Here is a 24,840-nt window from a genome sequence, read left to right on the forward strand (position 1 = left end):
AACTTTCAATGAACTAAAAAGTAAAATGAAAAACAAGAAAAAGAAAAAGGAAAAAATAAAATCAAACCATGTAGGTTTCATGTATCTACAAAAAAAAAAAAAGAAAAGAAAAAAAAAAGAAGCAAAACTATTTCACATCCATGATCGCATTCTCAAATCATTGGTTTACCAAAGGGAAGAGAAAAAAGTTATTATCGCCTTATGAATCCATTTCATTCAAGGATTCAACTGCACATAAATCCACCTATGCACCCAGTGTGTGTGGTATGTGCCGTTACCTTTGACCGTGCAACTTAATCCCACCCACCCGCCCCTTTACACAGACATACACAGACCTCTGAAACAGGATGTACAAAAGCTTGTGTTTAGCATTAAACAGTGCAGGGCCTCAACATAAACAGCTAAGGCTCCTCTTTCTCTCTCCCCCTTCCTCCCCTGCACCCGGGTTTTGGAAAAAACATCACGGATGGGCAAGAACCCACCTGTACAAAAAGACAGGAAAACAGAGCAGAGGGTACAGAAGGAAGACAAAAAAAATTAAAACATACATACATACATACAGAATACAGCAATTCCTCTTGTGTCATTCACACGTCTTTTTTTTCCACGCAATAAAATTGCACACAAACAGCCAAACAAAGACTTAAAAATCATCTTAGAGAGAAAAAAAAACATGATTGAACCCTGGACACTTGTCTGCTTTGCTGCCATTTGGTGACGAGGGAAAAACAAGTTTGGGAGGTAGAGGAAAAAAAAAAAAGGAGCAGTGGGCCAACGGGGGGGGGGGGTTGCAGGTTGTGGGAGGGGGACCCAGCGGGTGTTATTTCTTGGCTTTGGCGGACTTGGCTGAATTTCGTGGTGGGGTGACCGGTCGCCCAGATCCCATTCCTCCCCCTCCGCCATAAGGATACAATTTCTTATCTGCTGGCTTCAGAATCTGTGACAGAAACAACAAAATTCTTGTTTAATTTGACAGACTGACATCTGTAAGGACTGACAGTATGTCATACTAGTGGAGTAAAAATCAAAGAGTTAAAACTAACTAAAAAAAGAAAAAGAAACTAATTAATTAATTATCTGAACTACATAATTTTCAAACACAATACAGGCAGCAGACAATAAAATTTGTATAACACAGGTTCAGTTTTACACACCTGGAAGGAGCACATGAGTGTCTCATCCACACTCATCATTGCACCGGCATTGTCAAACTCTCCACAGTAGTTGGGGGCTGAGAATAAGGTGACGAGTTGCCGCTTTGCGAAAAACTCATAACCATCTTCTACCACCTCAAAACAGAAATAAGACTGTCAATACCACATATAACAAAACAGAAGCAAGAAAATTAACAAGTCAGTTTGTGGCTTTCTTGTCGCCGTCTCAGTGCAGCTGGTTGAACACAGTGACAAATGCTCATCAGCTTTTTTAACTGCCTAAATGACACTCAACTTCTTATTGACATGTTTGGTTATACAGCTTATTTAAATATTAGTATATTTGAATAGTCATCTGCCTTTCTAGTATATTCATAGTGCAACAAATCTAGAAAATTAAAAGAGGACAAATGCACAGCTTCAGTTAGCAGGGACAAAAGGCCTCTTGGCTAAACATTACCTGGTGCGCCCTGCATATTAGGTCCATGTCGTGTTTGTGCAAAAATTTGGCCACCACATCTGCCCCGAACGTGAAGGAGACACCACGGTCGTTTTCACCCCAGCCCAGCACGTCTTTGTCTGGATCAGCCCACAGCAGGTCACACAACAATCCCTGGTCAGGCACGTCTGTGGGTCGCATTACTCTGCGGATCTGCTCCATAGACTGCAGGTCAGGAGAGAGGCCTGGAGAGAGATCATACCCCCAGTTTAGTCTGGCTATAATGTGTGTTATCTAATCCTCACAACATCTTATATTAACAAAGGTTACCTCCATGACAGCAGAAGATTTTCTCATCTACAATGGCAGCCACAGGTAAACAGTTGAAGCAGTCTGTGAAGGTCTTCCACAGCTTAATGTTATACCGTCGCTTACCTACCAACACAAAAGGAGAGATGAGCACTTAGTGCAGTCAAGAGAACAGATTTGACTTTTTTTCCTGTAAACTAAAGTAGTGTGCACTTACACTCGTCATAAAAGCCATAGATTCGATTAATAGAAGCGCATTCGTGGTTTCCACGCAGCAGGAAAAAGTTCTCTGGATATTTTATCTTGTAGGCTAGAAGCAGGCAGATAGTCTCCAGTGACTGCTTCCCTCGGTCTACGTAGTCACCCAGGAACAGGTAGTTGCTTTCTGGGGGGAAGCCTCCATATTCAAACAGCCGGAGCAGATCATAGTACTGACCATGGACATCACCTGCAGAGGGCAGCAGAGGAATGGAATTTACTTTCAAACACTTTACTTTCACAGATACTGGGTGTAGCTGCTTTTCCATCTAAGAGTGCACACTTATCAACCGATGAGCCAATTACCTAGTTGATCATGAACAAAATATCACGTAATAATCATTTTCTCTTGCATAAGAGTCTGTCTACAGTGTAACTTCTTTACGACTTTATGATAGGTCTTCATGCATTGTTGAAACTCACTCACCACAATATTAAAACTCACCACAAATTTTGAGGGGAGCTTCTAGCTCGAGCAGGATTGGCTGGCTCAGGAAGATTTCACGGGACTTTAAGCAAAGGCCACGAATCTCACCCTCTGTCAGCTGGACATTCTTCCCTGGCCGGGAGCCCTTAACTGAAAGAAGGGACATAAAATAAGGAGAGATGTTTCATGTAAGACATAATAAAATCATAACGACACACCTACGCTCAGAGCTGTAAGAAATACTGAATGAAGAAGAAGGACATAAGGCACCGGAATGAAACGTGATCTTAGGATTTAAGCCAGACTACCAGGCTGTCAAGTTAACACCTCCTACCAGCCAAATGCTGGTAAATTCTGTTAGCAGTCCAGTCTAACAACCATTTCAGCAGGTAAACACTGGGGACATAATATATGCAGCTCTCAATTTTGGAAATCACAAGTTACTAACACAAGATACCATTCTAATGTTTCTCTAACCACAACTAGATGAGACTGTGCAGTGTGCACAGAGATGCAGCAGCTGAGAAAACTAGGAAATGGAAACTAGCCTGACGTTGTCAACCTCAAAAGCACGTCTTTCTGCTTAGGTGGCAGTACAAACTCGAGCTTTGGGGAAGACATGAAACCCACTTCCCCTTTTAGCTGATGTGGCTTTAGCGAAGACATTGCAAACAAGCAATTAGGGACACTTAGTGTGCACTGTCAAGAATGCAATGCCGGCAGCTGTAATAATATCACCGTTTCAAATCCCAAATAAGGCCAAGTAACAGGTTGTACTATGTAATTTAATCAAATATAACCTGTATTTATAATGGAATGATGGAGGTAACAAACTGTTCTTTTTGTACTTTCATTGGTGCCATCAGAAGAATCCAGCAGGTTTGACAAGTCTCTCCCTGTCATGCATTTTCACACTTACCACACACTGAACGGCGCCAAACATGATAAAGACTTGAACAAGAAATCCAATTTATTTTCCTGACAGATCATTTGTCTTAAAATGACACATTCCAGTGATATGTGCTGTCATGGCTGAAATGCGAGAAAAGGTAGGAGTGTGATGATGACAGCAACAGAAAGACGATCGTCCACAGAAAAAGAAGTTAGTCACCTCACAGGCGTTCTCAAAGGATTTATATCAAACTAGAGCTACTGTTCGTAATTAATAGCAAAATATTTTCCCATTGGCAGGCAAACCATAGGGTGTGGACCCGATGCCATGCAACTGTACCTCGGCGCCTTTGTGTATACTGCGGTCTTATGCAAGACTGCCCCTGATGGAGTTTGGAATTGGGTTTGTTTGTATCACTGACAGAATCAATCACACCCCCATTCCTACATGTACTGCTTGATGCCAAAGCAGATCCCAATAAAAACTGCACAAGCCTTCTATTAAGGAGTCTCTTTGCAAACAAATTCTACCACTGCCTGCTGAACAGGTAATGTAGTATGGTGTAAATGGGAGATGCCTCTAATCATTTTCAAGCTTCATGTGAATCGAGTTCTTCTCTCTGTTGTCAGGTGTCAACAAGTCAGCATATAAATAGACAAATGCTTACGCCTTTAAATGTCACGCAGGTCTTAGGTGAGTAATAACAGAGAAACTATAGCTCTATTCAACATTAACTGTAGCGTAATTAATTGTACTTTCAGCTACTGGCAAAACAAGAAGCAGGCTCAGAGGCTAAGCTACACAGCTATGGCTGAAATAACAGCTGTTAGAGGGTTACCTTTTCAAGGTATGCCGTGGTATTCATCTTAATTTGTACATCTGTATTACTTATGGTGTTGATTTCTGTAGTGTTACCTTCTTTAAAAATATATATATATGTATATGAGACCTCTCCATCAAAAAAAGCCTTACATTTTCATCCTTTGCCAGTTAAAATATAAATAAAAACGTGTGCAATATCATACCACTCTGATATATATTGAAAAGGTTTGCTTGTTGTGAAAATGTTACCATTGCAACAGAGATCATAATCACTCAGGAATCCAGTGAACAAGATAATCCAGTTAAACACTGACAGAAAACTACCGCCACTTTCAAATTGTAACCATGAGGCAATGACCTAAAACCTGTGTCAAATTTAGTCGACCTCCTTCACACATTTACCCTATCTCATTCACTTTGGCCTCATAAGCCCACGTTTAATAATAACAATAACAATAATAACAATAATATATTCATGAAGCCAGAGCATTATTCAAACAATTATTGATGCAGGATAATTTTGTGTTTTCAATGATCTAAAGTTGTGGATGGTGCTAAAAGAACTGCTCAATGCTGTCTTGTTTATCAATTATTCTTCTGTTAAGGTACCTAGTACATTGATCCAATAATAATGAGTGGAGTTTAAGCACTGCCAATTCGAGGTTCAGAGGGCACTATACCGAAAGTGTTTTGGTGGAAACAAATCTTTGTAGAGCAACTTTTGATAAACTGTCATATCAATGTACTGTGACAAACATTATTTATATTTGTCAAAATAACATAATTACAGACCATCTCTCACTGCAATGGTTCCACAGAGTATAAACCAACAAATGGATGCATAAATAATGAAATTCTTCAGGCAGGAACTAAAAGTGAAGCCCTAAACAGTGAAAAGTAGTATAAATACTGCAGTGCTGCTTGTCACTTTAAACCTGGATTACAGAAGGCTAAGCCCTGACAGAGCTTACTCCAAAGTTAGCCACATAGCCAGTGGGCAACAGTGAGCACATCATGAGGGCCACAGACAAAAGGCTTTCCACTACACTGATCAGGGGACAGAAAACAATGAGCTGGACCAGCACATCAGAAAAGCAGCACTGGAAAACTGGAAACAACAGTTGGCTTGGTCCAGCCCCCCTGACTCAGTGCTGGGTGTTCCGGCTGTTCCGGCTGAGCTTATGTGATGCAACAATCTTCAGACATGCTATTAGCAACACACATTCTCAGAGTTCCCTTAGCTCTAGATCTTCAACAGTAATCCAATTGAAACCACTCATTATCCAAACACATTTAATTGGCTTGGTCTCCAAACACAGTCAGCAAGCAGGTGGGTTGTTGTTCACACAGAGTCGGTAATTTATCAATCTTTTGATGTAGCACCTGCAGTTTGACATGTAGTCTTGCGTCTATTGTTGTCTTGAACAAAATAGACCAACACAGTAGTAATATTTACTGGCAAGTGGTTTATCTCAGCAATAAAACCACAATGCCTGACAAAAAAAAGGTCAAGTGAGTTACATAAGAGGATATAAATGCTGCCACTGTCAGGCTTGTTTGTCTTCCCCTGTGTTTGGCAGACAACCTTATCATGGCCCAAGTATAACAATCCATGTACAAAACACACCAGCAGAAGGCAGGGTCCACGGTCAATGTCAAACTCCCAGGAGGCACTGTGACTGCATATGCATATTAGTGAATAATCCCAATCACATCCACCAGCTCAGTCTAGGCTGCTCGTGCAGGGTCTATAGTTAAGAAGGTAAACAAACAGGGATATGGTCATATTTATTAACACTGTTGTTAGGCCTGAGAAAATTCTTTGTACAAAGCATTCCTCAATTACTGGCCAAAACATCTTTTAATACTGTGTCTAAAGGTGCATTGTTTGTGAATCACAACATGTAGAGACCTCAAGACCCTGAACCAACAATAGTGACATCTAACCAAAATATATGACGTTGCTCTTGTGAAACATTAACAGAAAGAAGTCTCTACCCAAGCATTTCCATAGATACACACAAGTGTGAAGCAGGAATAATTTCCACACCCAGTGGACTTGTCTACAGAGGTCATAACCTTATTTCTTGTGCTCTCTAGATGAACTGTACAGTTGGATATGAAAAGATTTATGCTACTGTTTGATGTCCTTGGGACTCCTGTTACACAAGCATGTGAATTTAAAGATAAACACACACACACACACACACACACACAACTCAAACTATAACAACTCCGCCAGCATACATTATATACAGTGGGTATTCAGACAGGTATTGGTTTTATAGAATAAGAAAATCACTCCATATCTGCCACCTCATTGTTCTTTGTCAAACGTGGGTAACAGCTACAACATAAAAATGGCTTAGAAACGGTCTGCATGAACGGAAATGTGCATTTTCATAAGGAGCACATAACTTGCATGCAACACTGCTTTACAGGGAAAATATTACGTTTGCAGTTCATATCTTGCTTTAAAAACAACCGTGAAGAAGCAGAAATGGCCAACCAACAATTTCACGAAGTATCAGGAGGGAGCATGTGCAAATCAAAGAATCTTTGATTTTACAACTCATTAACAAGACAGTATGAGGAAGGTTGTGGCTGTACATTGTAATCAGATCCTCAACAAAACAATGGGCCCAACAGGGGACAGTCCTCCAATGGACCTGAGAAGCTCTGGTGGGAAAGGGGCACGCAGATGGGGTTAAAACTGAATGTAAGCATCCACAAGTAATAATCCCACAGTCCCACACACAAACACATTGCAAAAAGTCAGTCTAACGGTAATTATTCAGATTGGACATTTTATCTTATTTTGAAATGTGAGCGTGAAATCTCGTCGCCGCGTCATCGACCTGATGCATAACGTTACAGCCTAAAACCAGAAACCCAAAGCCAGTAACATATCACACGGTGATCATGTTCCTCCTTGTTCATGCTAATTCAACCATCCCACCTTGATTTTCAAGCAATGCCGTGACACCGTATCTCTAATGACAACAGAAATGTATGAAAGAGTTGAATGGTTCATTCCAATCCAACAACGTAAACTCAACAATATTGCCAGAGCAGAGATGGTTTGGCTAAAATCTTTCATCCAAATCCAGCAATCAAGTCTGAGCAGACAGCGATCTTAAGTAGGCTACTACAACATAACGTGACTGACGCGAACTAACTTTAGCCGGCATACCTGCTATATATAATATAAATTTAATTCACCACCATCAGAATATACCCTAAATTAATACAAGTATATTGCCGTTTAATCCTTCTCACCTTCCAAGAGACGCTGAATTATAGAGTCGATGTTTAATTTGTCTGGCTCCGCCATTTTCTTTATTTTCTGACGTTCTCGGGCAGTCAAGACCTTGGTTTTCCGTGTTGTACCCTAGATTCAAGAACAGGGACAAAAAAGAGACGGACAGTAGTAGTTAGCTACTCATAATATATGATGTACTATACACCGATAAACTAACGAGTGCCTCGCACTAGCTAATCGAGCGATATTAGTGTACTGTATAAATGAATGAGCTTGATGAATTTAGCTAAGCAAGCTAGCTAGGTAGCTACTAGCCAAGTAGCGTAAGATACACATACAGCAAACTGAACGGCTAGTAGCTAACGATAGCTTTGTAATATACGTTAGAATCTGTAAAAAATTATCTATCCCGAACCTTATCTTCAGATTAACGGCAGTCCTCCTGGGGTGAATAGTGTGTAAATATCTCTCCTTTCAGCTCAATCTTGGCCCTTTTCCTTCGGTTTGTCCGGGTCCCTCCACTCTTCCCCCAGGAACTTTAAAAGAGGGCCGTTTCTACCGAAGTGTCTCACGTAGGAGGCTGAGTCAAAACGAGGGCTGCACACGTTCCTAGGAAGATGATTGGTCCATGCTGGAATTTAGAATCCCGAATCGTCACATTTGATTGGACTCTTGCTTGGTCCGTCATTAAGTAAACCCCGCCCCCCAGCTGTTTCCCAGGCGCATCAATGGAGGGAGAGCTCAAAGTGCGCCACCGAGTGTTTACAAGTAAAATTGCGGTGTTACAACCTTAAAATTGTACTTTGTGCTATTTCATCCAAGTCGCTGCAGTGTGTTAAATGTGGTCATTTTTGCAGCTACATTTTTCTGGTGGTTGTTAAACGTCACCACAAGCTTCTCAGTCCGGGGACTTTGGGGAGGTAGTTTAACTTCTTGCCATCTTACTTTTGCACTAAACAAAAAAAAAAAAAAAAGCAAATGAGGTTCGACCAGGACGTTTTTCTCTTCTGCTAGGAAACATAATGCAAAAGGTCAGCCCACTAAACCGCAATGAACAGGAAAAGAAAAAGTGTGTTGCTACTTCTGCTTCAATACTTTCAAGACTCACTTAAAGGCGCCACCTGATGGCAGAGGCCTACAGCACATTTACAAAGCATCAAACATGAATAAAAAGGTAGTTCCACCAATTTTACACATTAGGGTGTGTTTACAGGAGCTCTATGGCTTGGGTGAAAAAGTAGTATAAGGCCTATTGTAACTCCAGAGCAGGCTGTGTGTTATCTGATAAATTGCCTTCAGTGTTGCCATTCGGTGTCTTGGAATTGTGGGTAATGTAGGCACCAGGTTTTGAAAGGTAGCAGTAATGCATGGATGAGGAAGTCAGTCAGTCAGGGGTCAGCCTGTATAATGAGGTCATTGTAAATGGTGCGCAACATTCATGGTTTTTGTGTTTATTTAATGGTCAGGATAACTTATATCTAGCAGTTATTAACAACAATTTAACTACAGTTTGCACTAAAGAAGATGGCAAACGTGAACGCCAGCATACGCATCAGTCGCACTCAACAACAGCAAGAAATTGAAGATGGAGAGACATTCTGCAGACTCCAATGTAAAATCACCCAATTTTTGTGAATTGGTGAGTTAGGAGAAACTTTATAAACTTTGTGAAAAGCTGTCTCTGGCAAATTTTCAATTATATGTGCCTTCTTGTAAATCTGGTGAATGTTATATATTATGCACTTTCTTTCATTGTGTAAATGATTTTTGTTGTTTCTGTTTGTCTCATTGATGTATCTGTTTACTTGAGAGAGACTACGTGAGAGCCGATCACAAGCGGTCACTCGAGATGCACGTGGAGACGGCTGACGCCAGGTGGAACTGACTCAGCAAAGATACATGTTAATAGCAGAAATGGATTCAAAAGGCCTTATACTACTTTTTTAAATATGCAGTAGTACTCACCAAGACCTGTAAACACACTTTCATGTGTAAAATTGGTAAAGTTACCCTTCATTGCAAATACTGCAGTCTATATCGCATCATATAACCCCAGTTAATTTGATATGTACATACATTGCTTGCATACAAAGAAATAAGCATGCGATTGCAAATTGATCTGCTGAATTGAATTGAATTATGCAAGTCAGAGGCTGCTATAGGAATGACTAAATTATACTAGACTGAAGTAATGTGATGTCTCATTCGTTAGAAACAATATAAAAGAGTCAACGGAAGGAAATAATAGTAAAAAAAATTGTAAGAACAACTTGATTCATTGTCTTAACTCTTATTTCCAATGGTGGCCTGGCAAAGGGAAAAGTCTCTTGAGGGAAGGGGAGTAGTAAGTAGAAGCTAAGACAAAATTATCAAAAGGGAAACTCGATTAACATCGTCGAAGATGCGACTTCCTTCACATTCTGAGATAAATCTGAGATGATAATCTTGTTATTGCGAAGAAACAGGGTGAACACCTTTTCTCCTACAGGCTGTGTGAGTTTGCGCTGCCCTGAACATTGAATCTTATTGTATTTACTGTATAAAAATACTCAAGTGTGCCTCTCCATCATTGAACCCTCTTCTATTTATGTCTGTATATTATGTGTCAGTGTGTCTGACTGTGTGTTAAACGAGGACATTCATAATTTGGTTTCACAACATTCCTTTTCATTTCATCATTTCTCACCATCATATGATCCATGAAACTTATATTCTTACGCAAAAACCCTAATCCCGCTCTGTCTCGGTTTCCTAGAGCAGCATCCTAAATTCGTCATCACAGTTTCGACAGAGGTGGGGGTTATCTGGGATCTGCAGGTATGGAATCCCTGGTGGTTTTCAGTCTTGCAGGTGAGTCATTTTTCCCTTTTTTTTTTTTAGCAGATAAATGATTCACTCAACATCATTGATGTAATCACAACAACACCTGTGTATGTTTTCTGATCAATTTTGACCACTGATGGGAGCATATAACAGCTTGTTTTTATAGGAGACTCTGAGGTTTATCCATCGAGGTGAGGTGCGTTAAGTAAGAACTCCTGAGATCCATGGCAGGTCTAAGATGGAAAAAGAGAGGGAAACCGACGTATAGGACAAGTCCAGTCTGGTCTTGAGGTCCTTCCCTCCCGTGTTCCTTCTCCTTAGACTTCAGCCCCACCCTACACCTCACATTCCTCTACAAATACCCCCCCCATCTTATCACGCACCCTCTGTATAAAACTTGTGCATCAGAAAACAGCATCTTCAAAACAACGCAGAGGCAGGACGAAAGAAGGAACCTCAAGAAACATCTCCCCTCATTTTTTCAGAAGTTCAGAGGACACTTAATAAAAGGTAAGCATGTTTTTTTTGTTTTTTTTTTTAAATCCACTTTATATTCAGATGGACAGCCCGAGCTTTGACAAGAGATATGATTCTGCAAAAGCTCAAAATGACAGAGGATGAAAGGATTGTTGGAGGATTAGTTGAATACCTTTTTATGTGCACCAGCAGAAATCTGTTAAAGTGCAACTAAACAGCTTTGAGAGGAAAAAAGCAGCAGCATGTTTGTGATTCTTTTTTTTTTTTTTTTTCCAGTTAATGTTTTAATGTGTGTGATCCCAGTTTTGAGGACGGTTTGATGAGACTGCTGTACCCCTTAATTTGAAAAGAATAGAAATGTATGTTTATATGCAATATTCAGTAATTTTGAGGAGGAAATTAGTGTTTTTTCAGGAGCGGGAACAAAAACATCTGGTTATGTAAGATCCCGTGACCCACATCAGATTAGTTTTCAGTGTTCAATCTGCTCTGAAAGTTTGTGATCTGGGGCGAGTCACATATGCTTAAAAGTAAGATATTTTTGTCTTGGTCTGAATTCAGCCCAGAGTTATCCCCATCATACCATGATTGGGTTATTGGCTCTTCTTTGTTATTTCACAAAATGTGTGGTCTAATTTGGCTTAATGGTCTTCTTTAAGTACAATATGAGACTTTTTTCTATGTTTATGAAAAAAATAAATACACCAAAATGTGCTCTGTGTGTGTTTTCAGCTGGTAAAGAATCATTTGAATTGTTGGTATGGATGAAGAACAAAGAGAAGGTCTTCCCTTTGCGAAAACATTATCCATGTTTTATAAAAAACTAGCAGCAATTAACATAAGTCTCGAGAGAGTATAGGCACATCTGCTCTTCTTTTGTGCCTGAATGTATGTCCTTCAAGTTTTCATTTTGTTATTTTTGTTCTTTAATTCTTCCGATATATAAACATACCATTTATCAAAATAACGCAACAGTAATTTAAGGATCAAAACATCTTTTTCTACTCATACTTTAATTCTTGTCTGTATGAAGTGATCCTAAAATAGATAAATATAGTTTAAGGATGGTTTTCCAAGTGAGAAGATCTGAGGGAGTGGCTGAGTCTGTACTGGGTGGAGATCTGGGGGCCCTGGGCCTGTCAGGACATGAACTTGTTTTAAAATGTAGCCCTAAGCCACATAATCCTGTGAAGGCCTGTCGGAGGGAACGGGTGTTTGTCTGAATGCGCAGTCAGCTATGCAATTACAACAAAAAAAAACCACGGATCAACAGTTACAGCACAGTAACAACAGATAGATGGCGCTTACATCTGAGATCTGTGAAAGAGATTCATGAGCTCCTACTTTGTAACCAATGAGGGAAACAGGTGGCGTTTCAACAGCACTGAAGCTGCGCTACTTGGATGTGAACAGTGCAAATTAATATAAATGAATCATGTGTGTGCAATGAAGAAAAACAAATAGTAACAATTGTTTTAAATATCAGCTTTGTGCCTCTGATCCTTCTCTCCGTCTTGACTTTTTCCAGGATGGCATCTAAGGGCGTTCAGATTGTATGTGTGGCCCTCGGGGTCCTCGGCCTGATCGGGGTGATTGTTTGTTGTGCCGTCCCACGCTGGAAGGTGTCGTCCTTCGTAGGATCCAACATTGTGACTGCACAGGTAATGAAAAACTTGAAGCTCTTTTAATGAAAGGTCGTGAATAGGAAGAAAATTGAGAGGTATGGCAAGGAGGTAAAACCCAACATAAATTGTACTTTTCTGCAGTGCACTGACAGCATGTGTCACAGAAAGGGGTATTGATTTAAAAACTGTCTTTCCTGAATGTGGAAGCATTATAGATCAAGTTGATCTTTGTATGTTAAACCTTTCAAAAGAAAGTGCATTTTTTGAGTAAATGTGCTGCCTAAGCCCCACAAAATGACTGACCCTCCCTTTTACTTTCTGTGTGTGAGCAGAGCAGTCAGGAGGGCCTGTGGACGACCTGTGTCGTGCAGAGTACCGGCCAGCAGCAGTGCAAGAACTACGACTCTCTGCTGGTGTTGGCCTCTGACCTGCAGGCCGCCCGTGCCATGACCATCATCAGCGCCATGCTCAGCGGCCTCAGCCTCCTCATCCTGTTCTGCGGTGCCGACTTCACCACCTGCATTGAGAACGAAGACGCCAAACCCAAGATCAGCCTGGTGGCTGGGATAGGCCTGCTGCTGGCCGGCCTCTTGGTGATCATCCCCGTCAGCTGGTCTGCCCACAATATTGTGCGAGAATTCAACAGTCCCTTGGTGTTAGCTTCTCAGAAGAAGGAGATGGGAGCATGCATCTTTATCGGCTGGGCGGCTGGCGTGCTGTTGCTAATTGCTGGAGGTCTGCTCTGCTGCTTCAGCAGACCTGGATCTGGCAGCTCCGGTGGAACCGCAAAGTACTACAGCAACAGTGCCTCCGCCCCGAATAAAAACTACGTGTAGTGGCTTTGTAAAGGGGACTGGTGTTTGAGAGAAAAGTAGATGATATGGGGGATAAAAACTGAATGAAAACAATAGAAAAAGTCTGTAAATACTGAATACTGATCTTGTTTTTTCTGTCATATTCATATGCTGGAGATGTTTTAAATTTCAAAGCTGTTTCACAGTTAGGTGCCGGGTTATGCAGAAGGTATTTGAAAATTACATGGAAAGTAAAAAGTATACAAGCTGTAAATTATACACCTAGGGTCAGTAAGCTCAACATTCAGCATATAAATGAGCCAGTGACTCATATTTTACATATTGTTCGAACCCTGAATGTAGAGCAACAGACAATGCAATATAAACAGAAAGGTTTCTGTTTATATTGCATTGTCTGTTTCTCTACATTCTTTTCATTTTGTTAAATGTTTAATTCTCATCTTTGTGCACTTGTTTCACTGATGATCCATTCCTAAATGTCCACATGACATTTCATAAAATTTTATATAACTCTCGTTATTGCTCTTTTTTAATTTGTTTCTCATTTTGTATAACTATGAGTATAAATGATTAAAATCTGGTGTTAATCAAAAGTGTGTTTGGTGTGTGTTTCATGTGTTTGGAAAAGAAAAGTGAAAACAATATTTTGAAAATACAGAGGACTTTATTTCAAACTAAAAGCATATATTAAAATAGGGACTTTTAAAATTGATCAGACAAAACCAAATAAACAAATTCAAGCTTCAAGCCAAAGAAAAATGATGTTTCATTTGTATCAACTGTTGTCTTAAATCCCTCCCTTTGTCTCGCTACAGTCAGAATTTACAACAGTCTTTATTCGTTCCATTCTTTCTCTCTTGACTTCTGGTCTTTTTTTCATTCTTATTTTTCTTGTTGACCCAACTTCTCTTGTTTAATGCTTGCTCTCCAGCTCACTCACACGCTTGGTCAGCTCCTCTATCGCTGCTTTGAGGTCTTTCACCTCCTTTCTCAAGGACTGGACCTCCTGAAGGACAGAGAGACAAAGAGAGACAGAGTTGGGATGTGATGAAGAATTTGATTACGCAGATTGTGGATACATATTTTATATTCAAGTTGAAATTAAGTCAATCTTCGTAAGTACTGTAAAACAAATGTAGTGGAATTAAAACTACAATATTTCTCTTTGAAGCATAACATCGAAATAATTCAAGTGAGTCTTATGATCAAGTTACATACAGTATTTCAGTAGATGTACTTAGTTACATTCCACCACTGCAACTTTTCTGAAACAGTCTGAACCCGAAACGTAACATGAGAATAATCTTTAATCGTCTCACCCCGCTGCTGTCCTGTTGATTCCCAGCGGAGGCGGTCGTGGTCTTCAGGAGACTCTTGTGAACTTTGAACTCCTTGGCTTTGGTGGTCGCTACAAACCCGTCCTTTAGAGAGATCATAATAGGCGGGGCATCTTTTCCTTGAAACCACTCGTCGGCTTCGACTGAGGGCTCAGGTCCGATGGTGTCTGGGTACAGATCCTCCTGGAACAGGTCAGACTGTGCAGGAAAGAGTGAGTTAAAGATAGTAATGCACAAATTACCCTTGACCCACAAACTAATTCTGACTGATAAAATGACATATAGTGCATACTGTACCTTGCGTGGCACCGTCATGACTATGGGCTCACATTTCCTCTCATGAAGTTTGTAGAACCTGAAAGTATAAATATATATTTATATTTTAAGTTCCTGAGTTAGCAGAACCAGAAACAATAATATTATCTCACTAAAAGAACAGTTGAAGGCATCAATCAGGAAGTCAGGATGCCCATCGTACATAGGATTAATTACGGGTATCTGTACAAACTTTCATGGCAACTCATCTCAGAGTCTGGACCTACTTACGGACTGACCAACAGCATTGCCATACACAATGTCAACACTGACCTACTTCTTGTTTTATAAACACATAAATGCTCCTACCTAGTGATTTCACATTTGTTGACCTCCAGACCTCTCTTGGGCATAGAACCAATCCCCTTCTGGCTCTCCTTGCTGCTGTACATGGACAGGTAGTGGACATAAGGAGCTTCATCTGTAATCTCAAAGTAGCGGATACTGCTGTCCCCCTGTGAGGCAAAATATGAAAGTCAGCTGTGTTTGTCTGTGTGGGCGAGACAAACAACAGAACAAAAGTTATTACAACATCTGAATCTAACCTTGCCACAGAGGTAGACGACTCCAGTGTCTGGGTCAAAGAATGGCAGAAGGACTCCGCTGCTGGTGTCCAGTTCCTGCAGGGTCAGTGGCTCTCCGAAGTTCTTCTGTTAAAGGAGATTCAGATATGTCCACTGAGTTACCATTTGATTATATCCAGTGTGACATGTTTGTATAGAGAGACCTCTACAGCAGACTGCAGGTAAGCCACGGATTCATTTAATTGAGATTCATGTGGGATATTTCAGAGCAACAACGCCCTCAGTGCTGCAAGCTGGACGTTGTGTAACAGCGGTTTTGTGAGTAAAGCAAAGAACTCCCTGGTGACAAATAACTAACATTTTGTTGAGCGCCACTGTCAAGATTTTCATTTCAAGGCCATGATGAAACCGTTTTTTTAAATAATTTTTCATGTCTAGGTTTTCTACTGTTGTAGACGTTTCTTCTCACTGCTCTGACGTGGGCAGGATTGTTGCTCATGTTGCCAGGCCACTGTTAGTCACATCTGATCTAACCCGCGCCCACACTCTCCCGATGAAGCAGATTAACTGAGTCCTCCAGTGCTAAATTTAACAACTTAAATTTAACATTGTAATGAATATCTAATTTTGTAGAGAAATGCTATCATGGATTTAAGAAATAATATTGCTGGAGGTTTGTTGACACTCACCGGGTCCCACAGCGCCACCTGTCTCTCGCTCATGCGACTGAAGCCGGTGGTGAGAATCTTCCCGTCGGACACGAAGACGGCCCTGATGGGTCTGGAGCCCTCGTGAGGCTTCTCCTTCTCCTGTAGGTGGAGCAGAGTTGAAGTCATTACAGACACTGTGTACTTGTTATATTGATATAGATGGCTTAAAGAAATGTCAAAGAAAAGAAAAAGAAATGTATTCATCTGTGTGGACGTAGAGTTTTTATATTTTACATTTCAAATACCAAAATGGTTTAATATTATGAAAATGTCCTTTTGTATACTTGTTCTTATCAGTATCAGGTAATAGAGCTAATAATAATAATAATAAAAAATAAAGAATATATCATTTAATAATAAAGTAGATTTTCCCGCTTAATTTAACCAAACTGCTGTAGATACAGATGCAGAAAGACAAACAAATCTCTTAGAAATAACAAAAAAAGCATTATATCCCAGATGTATTGTCCTATACATACTTAGAGAAAACACTTGCTCAAAATAAGGAAATTAGAAACACCACATCATTATCAGCGCAGACACAATTTGTCTATCAATCAATTTGTCAGTTGACAGAAAAGTAATCTGTAAAGTAAATCTCGTTTTAGCTGATTCCAGCCTCTTTTACAATTAATTAAACCGAATGTCTCTGTCAGACAAAAGGACACCATCTTGCATGCTTAAGAGATTTGAGGGGTTATTTAATATTTTTCTGACCTTTTATGGACCAAATAATTCACTTATAAACTAGCAAAATAACCAGCAGATTAATCAGTCTTGAAACGAATCCCTAGTTGCCGTCCTCATCACTGTCACTTAAATGACACGCCAAATGTTTGCAGAGAAACATGATTTCAGTGATGTTTTGATAGCCATTGTGTCAAGTCACTTTAACTCTGACACCAGCACAGTGTTTTTAGGGAAAAGGACAGTAAGAGCTGGACACCTACCAAGAGGACGGTGCCCTTGCGTGGGTCCAGCACCCGCAGAAACTTGTCCTTGCAGGCGGTGAGAATCCTGGAGCCGTCCCTGTTCCAGCAGGCGCTGTAGATGAGGTCAGTGTGTACGGTGTCGATCCTCACCACCTCCTCCCCACGAGCCACATTCCACAGGATCACCACGTTATCACAGGCTGCACGGACACAATGAGACAAAAGTGGTGATGGGGAGAGATTTAAAGGTTTCAACTGTGGCTCATTAATCTACAGCATAAATCTGCTAAATTAGAAAAAAAAAGAGTCTCTGTGTTTCTTCTTGGGAAAAATCCTCAGATACACACAAAGTGGCATATTTTGGAATAAACAACAGCGCTGATAGCTGCCATGGATACACAGACAAGTCTTGACAGAGCTGAATCATGCACCGAATGATCTCTGCTATGCAAACAACCTCATTTACATTAGGAATGCAACACATAAAGATTCATCACAGAGTTACAAGCCGTTGATTTAACATCCATAAATCAAAAGTTTGTGCTATTTATTATCAGCAGTTAGAGCTGGGTGACTTCTACATCATGACGTTTTCAGCTATATAGCCCAGTACCAGGAGCTCTCGGCTATAAGAAGTTCACCAGCATCACAGACAGATTTAGTGATTTAAAAAGGCTTGGAAATGCTGTGAACTTAAAGGTTCATTAAATGAGATTTTCAGCCACTAGATGTCACTGTAGCACCAGCGTATGAGACCACACACACACACATGGCCACACCTCCCCCTCCTTTCATGTTCTCAGCAAGAGTTGTAAAACACAGAAAGTGGCCCCTCCAGCCTGGCATAAAATGTTGGCAGTTAACTGACTGCTAAACACAGTGTTCTCCTATCTCTAACCAGGTGTTTTTTGTGTCTACCAGACGGTAAGTATACTGTGAAAACTGTGAAGCTGCATCATAAAGAAATGTACAGTTTCAACATATCTGTGGTTTGCAGAAACGTACTCTGACAACATGTGAGTGGATTGGGTTGCCTAGACACACAAGGAAAGAAACAAAAGAATAAAGTCACCAACAAGTACATTGGGCAAGTAAGAGGATTTGACTCACACGAGCAAACACACACGTGCAGCCACACTGGCTACCAAAACAAAGAACAGAGAAGCCTGTATATAAGTGTGACGTCATTCTCTGCTCAGGAGGCCTCTACTCCACTAATCTTTACATAGAAAATAGTTGTTTTCTGCTATATTCTTGTTCTAAATCTTAAGTGTCAGTATGAGGAGGTTTCAGATGCAGCCTTGGAAACTCTACAAATCACTCCCCCCCTGCAAAACAAGCCCATTTCTCCATTTCTTAGCAGCTAAGTAAGTAAAGCAGCTGCAGCTTCAGGACGCCGTGGTGGACGAGGAAGACTACAGACCTGATCTGACCTAAGGGGATTAATAAACTATGTCTTGTTGTTGTTGCCCTTCTTCATTTTCTTCCTATCATCTTATTCAATTAATCAATGCAAATAAAAGTTCAGTGTCAGTTTAGGTTCCCCCCTGATAAGTAGTTACACAGTCGACACTCTCTAGGGCTTTTTTTTTTTCAAAAGCAGAGTCTGTCGGCGCTGCAGTTGTTAGCCGAATAAAGGTTTGCTATCTTCGCTCGGGCTACAGAACCTCATACAATTATATTAGCTTTATAAATATAGATATTTCATAACTCTGGCAACAATATTCATGAACATGAAAATAGCCCATGAACCCAGGACAAACTATATTTGGAAGGTCAATGTCTTTCAACTTCACGCTGCAGCTGCATCAGGGTTTGAGCGTGAAGCAAAGAGGGTGGGGGCTGTAAGAGCTTCCTGTTCAACAAAGGTGCGAGTCTCAGTACATCCTGACAATACATCTGTGCCGTATTGTACTTTCAGACCACCCTGGTTCCTCCAATATTCAAATTACATTTCTGAACAGAAACTCTCGGTCAGATCATGTACATGCAGCTCCAGTCACAGGTGTGTCTCATACCTGCGCTCATCAGCACATTGTGGGCGGTGGGGTGCCAGCTCAGGATGCCGACACGTTTGGAGTGACCGTCCAGCTTGACAACAGGATCTGTGAGTGATGTGGTCAGACCGCCATCTGGGATCTCCCAGATCTATTTAGCAAGGAAACAATTCAGTGAATTCACACACATCACAGTACAATGTCATGTAAATGCTTGAAAGATCAGACTGAACTATTCCACCATGTTTGCTGTAACTTTATTTAGTAAAAGGCCTACCATGACGCTGCAGTCCTCAGAGCCACTGGCGATGATATTGTCGTTGTGAGGACAAAACTCGATGTCCAGGACTGGCCCGGTGTGGCCACACACAGTGGGGTAGGACATGTCGATACGTCCCGTCTGTAGAGAGGGTAACATCAAGAAAAGGTGATGAGCACACAACTCATCCATAGTGTGGAAACAAACAAGACAGCTACAGCTCAAATGAAGCAAAGGGACTATGATAGAGTCAAAAACATGATGATTTAGTCCAGGTGGTAGGTGGACGATGATAGTCAGCTGATATAAATACCACAGCTATGCCTCCAATTACTCTTTAATGTCTCGTAACTGGGTTAGATAGGAAATCAGGGCCGGAAGAGGAAGTCCCATGGCACAATCTAGTCTGCCCTCCCTCGAAACATCATGTCTGACCCAGGGCATCATTCATCTTATGACTTATCTGATCTACTGAAAAATTCAGGATAAACATTTTTGAAAAAGTTTTACAGCTCACTGACTTTCTGGAGTTTATCAACTCAGGCAAAGCGTTTATTGGTCCTTATGCAAGATTGCATAATAGCACCACTATTTATCTCAAAACAAGATGAGTGCTACCACGTCTACACACAGTGCACTTCTCCGCAATTTTACGCTCACTGGACCCGTGACAAATTTTTGTTCCCTTGAGAATTTTGTACTACATCAGAGCTAAGACCATGGATCATGTGGTCTCTGCAGGGTTCACCGAGTTAAATTCAAGGGCCTTTAAGACCATTTTAATACCACATAGAATGCAAATTAACACCTGCTTCACGACTGAAGAACAACCCTGATTGCTTAAAACATTGGGATTGTGTGTTAAATGTAAGAATGCAACCATTTGCAAACAAACCGTGTTTACATCATGTTCCTGAGCCCATGTAGGATTATTCTTTATACAATCGTGTGTTTCACAAAGTGGTGGAACCTCGCCCCGTCCTCGAACGCTGATGATGCCTCTTTCATACCCAGTCAGGATACCATCACCTGTTACCAATGAACCTGTTTACCTGTGGGATGATCCAAACAGGTGTTCTATGAGCATTACACAACTTTCCCAGTCTTTTGCTGATCCTGTCCCGACTTGTTTGAAACATGCAGCTGGCATCAAATTCAACATTACTAGCTGCTGTAGCTAACAGTAGTGATAGTGGAGACTAAAGCTCGGACTGAAACTTCACAAAAAAGGCTTAAACAGTCTCCTGTGTCCATCATTCACAGTCGCAACAATCCCACCTTTAGTTTGTAGGTATATAAAGTATTTTGATCGACTTGAATGACATATTAAAACATCATATACCTACTTTATTGCCTACAGCAGGTAGGAGAAAATGTTTAAGACTTTTCTAAATAAAATAGAATTTTAATTTTAATGTTTTCTTTTTGAGGAAACTGATCCAAGATCTTTCAAGACTTTCAATTTACAAGCCGGAGGGAACATACAGGTGAGCTCCATTGAGATGTTTAAAATAACATGGACAATGTCACAAGGTTTGCAATTTTCCACTTTTAAGGCACATAAAACCCAATGAGAAAAGGTTCAAGCCACCTAAACAGGCTCCATAAGTGACTGTAGAATAACCAAGCCCTCGGCCACATCCTGCCCTGACTGAGCTGACAACAAACTCCTAATATGGTGAAAACTTCTCAACAGCAGAGCGAGTGACGTGTTAGAGAGGCTCAAAGTCGGCATCAAACTTCCTTATTCAGCTAAACGTGTGATTGTGGCTGGCAAGTATTCACTTTTTTAAACTGCAAGCATGTTGCTGAACAAAGAAAAAATATCACACCAACTTTGCTTTTGAAATCATCAACATGTCCAAAAATGGTATAATGAGAGGCAGACGGATGCAAAGAGCCACGCAGCACCAACCTTGCTCAGGGGCAACACCATGAAGGCTCCTCCACCACTGGCGTCCACGATCATGGCCACAAATTTGGGGTTGACGGAGCAGAAGTTGCTGTCCCATGTCATCTGCGAGATTCGGATGTCATCGTAGCATTGGTCAGCTTTCACACCCTGGCCAAAGACGTGACGGAACTTGCTGGTCCTCACAACCTTCCTAGACATGGTGAACTGGAAAGAAAGCATATGTCCCAGAATGAAAAAACCTTTATGCGTGCATGAAGCCTGAAACGGTCTCTAGTCTGGAGCCACCATTAGAATGCATTCAGACTAATCATGTTGTAAAGATTTACCTGCAACAGCTCCCTTTATATTTATGCTTTTAGATTCAATGTGGAAATAAACTGACAGACACGAAGCTGACGAAACAGCTGAAAGACACGACAGAGGAAAGCCAAAAAAAGAGGAAGCAAAAGCTTTCACAACTGCTTCCTCTAGACTGTCTGCAACTCTGCCTCCTTCTCTTTCTATAATTTTGGATTCTGTGCACTGTTTGAATAACTGTTGATTGTTGGAGACAATTAAAAAGACAACAGTATGAACGTAGATGCTGTTCGTCACCAGCTGAGCTGCACACGCTGTTTACCTAAAAAGGTAGAAGAGTCTCCCAAAGCAGCAGTTAGACCACATCCTTTTAGAGTGAACGCAACCACCAACCTTTCTCTCTTGCCAAATTTGTCTGTCGCTCACTCGTTCTCTCATTGATTTTCCACCAGGTATACATACTGGAGAATATATCTGCTAGCTGCAAGTTACAGTACAGGAAAATGAATCATTTACCAACGCAGGAACCAAAGTTTCACGACTAATGAGATTTCTACAGAGCCTCAACTTGTGTAGAATTTCAGTCAAAAGCAGCTCCAACCACTCAGCAACAGCACCGTCAATCAAAAACACTGAATATGTTTTGCTTTACCTCCATTTGTAGAGTTTACTTCCTGAAATCTGCAGCCGCGCCTAAGCCTCAGAGTCAAAAGCGTACAGCAGTTTTGCTGCATGTGCATCACAAGACCTCTCTGGCTGCTCTGCACCTAATTTAATAACCTTTTACAGAGTGAGCCGTAATTTTATCAGGAGCCTAAATGCATGTCAATAATCTCTCTCCACCACTGTCTCTCTCTGGTTGTGATGGAAAACATTCGCCCGGTACAAAGTAGGAAGCAATTCACTAACTTGAAACAGGGTAAACTCAAGCCAGGTGGAACACGAGGATCAGAGGATGCTAAGTTCAAATCAATGGCGTTGTATTATCCGTACCCGTTATTTATCCATAAATGCACCTGTTACAGATGAAATTATACCCAGAGAGACGTCTTGTGGGTTTAGACAAACTGTAGGAGGAACTGCAGACAGATGCTGGAGGCCTACCTGGTAGTCGTGTGGGGGAGATTCAGCTCGAGGAGTTTCAGCGGTGCGACAACCACCCTGCCACCAGAATGAGGACGTAGAAGAGTCGGTAGGTTAAAGTACATCACAGAACGACATGGAGGAAGTGACAGTTTCAAATGATGGTGGAAGTGGGAGGTGTCGGCGTTCAAAATCTGCAAGAGACGACATGAAGAGGAAGACGGCGTAAACTGTATGAGATCTTTGGTAAGATTATATCAATGTAAACATGTCAAGATGATACATACTTACATGTATTTCATTTCTATTTGAGCCACAGGTGCCAACAAATTGACAGCGGATTCACGCCACTGTTGCTCAGGTGTCAATTTATAATCAGAGTCACTGCTTTGTGAAATTTGCAGTGATCACTGAGCGGGTTAAAAGGCATCACAGAAGTTCTAAAGCATCTCACGTGCATCCCTAAAGTGATGTTGCAGCTACAAAATTCTGCAGCCTTCACTGCAACATGATGCGGCAGCTGGAAAACTGCTTAATCATCAGTTATTCTTGGCGATTACACATTGAAGGTCTACTGAAGAAAGAGCGCATTACAATTATGATCCTGGGGAGATTATAACCTTGGATGTATCTCCTTACCCCCTGATCTTACCAATATTACACTTTGATGCTCACCTTTTCTGATACTAAACCCAGTTTTGGTTCTGATCAGTTTACAAGCCACGATGAGTCCTAATCAGACAATCAGAACTGTTGTTTGAGGTCTGATGGCTGTCGGGTCAGCTTTGTAGAGTCTAATAGTAAGAACAGAAACCCTGCTTTGCAAAACTGGGGACATCAAGACATGTACCAGTCAGGGAAGGCCTAATAAAAGACATAACTGCATTATGGGAAATGTAGGATCCAGTGCATTTGGAGGAATTAGGAGTATAAGTAAACATATATTCTTATCACAGTAATATTTATCCCTAATATATGCTTTCACACGTGTCCAGGTTAGCCCAGAATAGACCTCATTAACTTTTGGTGAAGATCCAGATTAAAGGACGTATCCAGGAATTCGGAAATTGCCTTTTGGTCCTTGGCCTAGTCCTAGTTTATTTTTAATCTGTACCTCAACTTTATGGACAAGCAACACTAAACTTCTGAAGCACTATTTTAAAATCTTAAACTTGAGCTCTAATCTTCTCCATGAAGTGGTGAGGTCGAGTAATTACACATTTTTCTGTCATTATCAGGTCAATCGATCCTTATTACACATGCACTTCACTGCACCTCTGTTATGCAGAAAGATATCTAAATCTAATTCTAACTTTAACTGCTCCAATTGCTTTAAAGTATTTGAAGGCCTCTTATCGATTTGATTTATTTCCTGTCTCTGAATCAACACTGCGTACAGCTAACTTTGATGCTCACAGATTCTAAAACTAAACCCAATTTAATAACTTTAGTCCCAAATCCTAAACTATAATTTTGAGTTTATCTGTTATACTACACTGACAAGCTCAACCCCTGATTTATTGCATTCTTGCATTGTAGGGACGTTTGATCCTTATATGCATGCACACGTACATCTATTCTTGTGCATGTCCTCATTAGCATAATGTATTCCCTGGCCCAGGGTTGCTAAATTTGACTGACACTGAGAAGCCAAAAGTATATCGATTAAGTCTTTCAGGCAATGTTTAACCAACCGTGAAAAGTAGTCAATCATATGGACAGATGTTAACTTTTATCAGGCTCTTATGACAGATTTTAAACCACCCAGTTTGGATGCTCTGCCCCTGGTCCCAACCGTAACCACCACAACTACTTACACCAACTGTTGGCATTTCTTTCCTGCAAACCACAGATACATCTAAATGTAAATGTTTCATATCAGCACTCAGATTACGTGTCTATCAGCTGACTGTGGATGGTCGCCACTAAAGAGACCACAGTTCAGAGCCATTGTTCCAACCATTGTGAGCTGAAACCACTGGATAATTTTGACGAGGTGTTGAGACACTTACGAGAACCAAGTAAGACAAACAATGATCGTTTTCTTACTACAACCAAGCGGTCTTCTTGCCTAAACCTGATCCGACCATAAGGGCAGTGTTGTCACAACATAAAATCAAAAGCTGAACAAGAGGAAACATAAAATTGCGACATAAAGAAACAAAGTT

General features: G+C 40.8%; 3 protein-coding genes across 4 annotated transcripts; 1 reads left to right on the forward strand and 2 right to left on the reverse strand.

Annotated features, from left to right (window-relative positions):
• Positions 1-303: 303 nt before the first annotated feature.
• Positions 304-8,152, reverse strand: ppp1caa (protein phosphatase 1, catalytic subunit, alpha isozyme a). Its single transcript, XM_030407763.1, has 8 exons — positions 7,979-8,152; positions 7,581-7,692; positions 2,606-2,737; positions 2,120-2,350; positions 1,924-2,028; positions 1,615-1,838; positions 1,155-1,289; positions 304-937 (listed from the first exon to the last, which is right to left on the reverse strand). The coding sequence occupies exons 2-8, from the start codon at positions 7,633-7,635 to the stop codon at positions 821-823; spliced, it is 999 nt and encodes a 332-aa protein (XP_030263623.1). The 5' UTR covers positions 7,636-7,692; positions 7,979-8,152; the 3' UTR covers positions 304-820.
• A 2,620-nt stretch (positions 8,153-10,772) lies between these two features.
• cldni (claudin i) lies at positions 10,773-13,896 on the forward strand. Its single transcript, XM_030407192.1, has 3 exons — positions 10,773-10,896; positions 12,392-12,524; positions 12,821-13,896. Exons 2-3 carry the CDS (start codon positions 12,393-12,395, stop codon positions 13,322-13,324), a joined length of 636 nt encoding a protein of 211 aa, XP_030263052.1. The 5' UTR covers positions 10,773-10,896; position 12,392; the 3' UTR covers positions 13,325-13,896.
• Positions 13,897-13,947: 51 nt separating this feature from the next.
• On the reverse strand, positions 13,948-22,846 carry coro1a (coronin, actin binding protein, 1A). Of its 2 annotated transcripts, none has more exons than XM_030407189.1 (11): positions 22,694-22,846; positions 21,293-21,496; positions 19,396-19,518; positions 19,140-19,269; positions 17,140-17,321; positions 16,169-16,288; positions 15,501-15,605; positions 15,265-15,410; positions 14,938-14,995; positions 14,623-14,838; positions 13,948-14,309 (listed from the first exon to the last, which is right to left on the reverse strand). In XM_030407189.1, exons 2-11 carry the CDS (start codon positions 21,488-21,490, stop codon positions 14,217-14,219), a joined length of 1,371 nt encoding a protein of 456 aa, XP_030263049.1. In that variant the 5' UTR covers positions 21,491-21,496; positions 22,694-22,846; the 3' UTR covers positions 13,948-14,216. The 2 variants fall into 2 exon arrangements, with proteins under 2 accessions (XP_030263049.1, XP_030263050.1); XM_030407190.1 differs by lacking the exon at positions 22,694-22,846 and adding an exon at positions 21,619-21,669.
• Between the last annotated feature and the right edge of the window lie 1,994 nt (positions 22,847-24,840).

Source organism: Sparus aurata, chromosome 23 (assembly GCF_900880675.1).
Source record: "Sparus aurata chromosome 23, fSpaAur1.1, whole genome shotgun sequence".
In the NCBI taxonomy this organism is placed as follows: Eukaryota; Metazoa; Chordata; class Actinopteri; order Spariformes; family Sparidae; genus Sparus; species Sparus aurata.

Bases quoted from the DNA above. Each gene is read 5' to 3' on its own strand.
- ppp1caa (XM_030407763.1), bottom strand. From the start codon at position 7,635: ATGGCGGAGCCAGACAAATTAAACATCGACTCTATAATTCAGCGTCTC. The intron at 2,029-2,119 runs GTAAGTGCACAC...TTGTGTTGGTAG, and splicing joins CTATGGCTTTTATGACGAGT to GTAAGCGACGGTATAACATT. The intron at 938-1,154 runs GTGTGTAAAACT...TTTCTGTCACAG, and splicing joins CACTCATGTGCTCCTTCCAG to ATTCTGAAGCCAGCAGATAA.
- cldni (XM_030407192.1), top strand. From the start codon at position 12,393: ATGGCATCTAAGGGCGTTCAGATTGTATGTGTGGCCCTCGGGGTCCTC. The intron at 12,525-12,820 runs GTAATGAAAAAC...GTGTGTGAGCAG, and splicing joins CCAACATTGTGACTGCACAG to AGCAGTCAGGAGGGCCTGTG.
- coro1a (XM_030407189.1), bottom strand. From the start codon at position 21,490: ATGTCTAGGAAGGTTGTGAGGACCAGCAAGTTCCGTCACGTCTTTGGC. The intron at 16,289-17,139 runs GTAGGTGTCCAG...CTCCACCTACAG, and splicing joins GCAAGGGCACCGTCCTCTTG to GAGAAGGAGAAGCCTCACGA. The intron at 14,839-14,937 runs GTACAGTATGCA...TTTCCTGCACAG, and splicing joins TCATGACGGTGCCACGCAAG to TCTGACCTGTTCCAGGAGGA.